Source organism: Emydura macquarii, unplaced genomic scaffold (genome assembly GCF_026122565.2).
Source record: "Emydura macquarii macquarii isolate MOO-44397 ecotype Brisbane River unplaced genomic scaffold, CSIRO-AGI_Emac_v2 contig_3019, whole genome shotgun sequence".
Lineage (NCBI taxonomy): Eukaryota > Metazoa > Chordata > Testudines > Chelidae > Emydura > Emydura macquarii.
In genome coordinates this window covers 5,850,485-5,853,368 of record NW_027133156.1, presented here as the reverse complement: position 1 = coordinate 5,853,368, position 2,884 = coordinate 5,850,485, and the positions used below count along the sequence as shown (strand labels likewise).

Here is a 2,884-nt window from a genome sequence, read left to right as displayed (position 1 = left end):
TGACATGTGAGTATTCCCGTTCAGCTGAATGAGACTACCCATATGTGTAAAGGCCGAAATATACTCAAATGTTTGCAGGACTGGAGCCTAAGTGAAAACTTCAGGGTTGTGCCCATAGTTGGCAGGAAGCTCTGGGATCAAAGGCCCTACTGTGGATGTAAGGTACTAGCAATAAAAGTATCATCATGTCAGGTCTACTTTTCAAAATACCCCCAATGGACTTAGTTTGCCTGCCTGAGTTAGCGCTTGCAAACATACTGCAGTAACTGGCTCATATTCAAAGCCAAAGGCAGTTCTAATGCAATTATATGAACAATGATAATGAAAAGGAAAAGCAACTGCTTAAATAATAGTAAGGGTGTGATGTAAACCTGGAAATGAGGAAACAGAGTCCAAGTTCATAGTTGAAATCTGCCTCTAAGGGCTCAGCATGATCTTGCTTTTGCATCTCTCACCCACCCCCTTAATATGATCTTAATTTTGTGTGTCTATTAATGAGCCATTAATTGGAAAACTCATGAACTTTTAAAGTCTCTTCCCTTATGGGCGTGTCATAAGGAAATATGAAACAATGTCATAGAAAATAGCTGAAAAAACTCCAGTTCTATCAAAATCCATCTTAATGTGATATGCTTTAATGACCTGGGGTTTTCCATTTCAGACATGAGCCTCTAATCATGGGGGATTGGAACTTGCTGGGCAGCATCCTAGAGGAAGTGCACATCCACTCCACCATCGTGGGCAAAATCTGGCTCACTATCCTGTTCATATTCCGGATGCTGGTGCTGGGAGTGGCTGCTGAAGACGTTTGGGATGACGAGCAGTCCGAGTTCATTTGTAACACCGAGCAGCCTGGCTGCAGCAATGTCTGCTACGACAAAGCCTTCCCCATCTCTCTGATCAGATACTGGGTGCTGCAGATCATTTTTGTCTCTTCCCCGTCCTTAGTCTACATGGGGCACGCACTTTACAGACTTAGGGCTCTTGAGAAAGAGAGGCAGAAGAAAAAGGCCCATCTCAGAGCCCAGCTGGAAGAGCTGGAGCCTGTCCTGGAAGAGCACAGGAGAATGGAGAGGGAGCTGAGGAAGTTAGAAGAACAGAAGAAAGTGAGCAAGGCGCCTTTGAGAGGATCCCTATTGCGCACCTACGTCCTGCATATCTTGACCCGCTCAGTGGTGGAAGTGGGCTTTATGATAGGTCAATATCTTTTATATGGGTTTCAGATGTATCCCCTTTACAAATGCACTCGTCCTCCCTGTCCTAACACGGTGGATTGTTTTGTGTCCAGACCCACCGAGAAGACCATCTTTATGATTTTCATGCACAGCATTGCAGCTGTCTCCCTGTTCCTGAACATCCTAGAGATTATCCACCTGGGGATAAAGAAGATAAAGAAGACCCTGCATAGGATGCAGAGAAGAGAGGCAGCAATTGCAGAGGAGGAGACAAGCATTTGCAACTTGAAGAAGAATTCGGTGGTGCAGCAAGTTTGCATCATGAGCAATTCCTCCCCCCACAGCAGCTATAAACTTTTGTCAGACAAGCAGGGTGGGCTGCCTGTTTACCTGCCCCCAGCACCAGGGTACAAAATGCTCCAGGCACCTGCTGATCATGGCCAGCTGGCAGTAGGGATGGGTGCTGAGCAGCGCCGGTGCAGCACAGACAGGCCTAGGAGTGAGCAGCACCCTGGACAGGTCTCTCGCCTCTACAGGCACCTGGAGCATCCCCGGGAGAGCGAGCAGCACCAGAGACAGCTCCCCAACCAGCACCGAGGACAGCCTCCCCGACACCCGTCCTCCAGCAGCGAGGAGACCCACAAGCAGCCACAGCAGAGTATTGAGGGCTGCGCAAGGAGCGAACAGCACATGCCGGAGCCACCCAGAAACTCCATGCACCTGGCCAAGACCAACACTGGTGCCAGTCCTCTGGAGATCCCCCAAGCTCTCCGCAATGTGCTCCGCAAGCACAGTCGGGTGGGCAGCTGCAAAGACTATGGGGAGGATCGCGGCGACTCTCCGGACAGCGGGCACTACCAGGGCAACCGCAAGGCCAGCTTCCTGTCCAGGGTGATGTCTGAGAACCAGCTGGCCAGTGACTCGGAGAGCTCTGACTCCAGGAATGGCTCCAGCTCTGAAGCCAAAGGCAGAGAGGAGAGCAGCCCTCCCATCACCCCACCACCCCCTTCTGCAATGGGACGCAGAATGTCCATGGTAAGTAGAGCCAAGTGGCCTGCCCTTTGTGGCTGCCATGGTGAGTTACTGCTCTTGGGAGGGCACCTGGGCTTCAGGCCAGGCTGCGGCTGGGGAGTCATTCAGATATGGTAACAAACAACAGACATGTCCTGGCCTCATACTAGTAGAGGGATGGAGCCATTAATGGGTAAATGGCAAAGGGATTGAAAAGAAAAACACCATTATTTCCTATATTTCCTAAGTATTCCTGGAGGTTTCAAATCAAATCATCTCTGTGCGTAAATTGGATTGTTTATTTGGGGTTTTTTTTGCCTCTAAAGTGAATATATATCAGTAATAGATCATTCATCACTTTATTGGCTTCTGTCATTGAGCTTTGTTATATATTTAAACTCTATACATTTATATCCCAATTCTTTAAAGAATTTTAATCATATCCTAGTAGAAGTTCATTCCACTCCAGGTTTCATCACACTACAAGGAATTTAAATCCTGCCCCATCGAAATCAATAGGAAAATTCCTCTCAACTTCAGTGGGGCAAGATTTTACTCAAGGGCTGTAACTTTGGGTTAAAATCACTGCCTAAAATGTTAAATCTTTATAAAAAATGTAAGATTTCTACTAGATTTGGTATTTTTTTGCCATAAAACACAAATAAATGGGGATATCAGCTCTCGCAACTGGGTAGTTT

The 2,884-nt window shown here is 47.4% G+C and overlaps 1 protein-coding gene across 1 annotated transcript; it reads left to right on the top strand.

Moving 5' to 3' along the window:
- Positions 1 to 677: 677 nt before the first annotated feature.
- GJA10 (gap junction protein alpha 10) lies at positions 678 to 2,324 on the top strand. Its single transcript, XM_067530030.1, has one exon. The coding sequence runs from the start codon at positions 678 to 680 to the stop codon at positions 2,322 to 2,324; it is 1,647 nt and encodes a 548-aa protein (XP_067386131.1).
- The last annotated feature ends 560 nt before the right edge of the window (positions 2,325 to 2,884 follow it).

Bases quoted from the DNA above. Each gene is read 5' to 3' on its own strand.
- GJA10 (XM_067530030.1), top strand. From the start codon at position 678: ATGGGGGATTGGAACTTGCTGGGCAGCATCCTAGAGGAAGTGCACATC.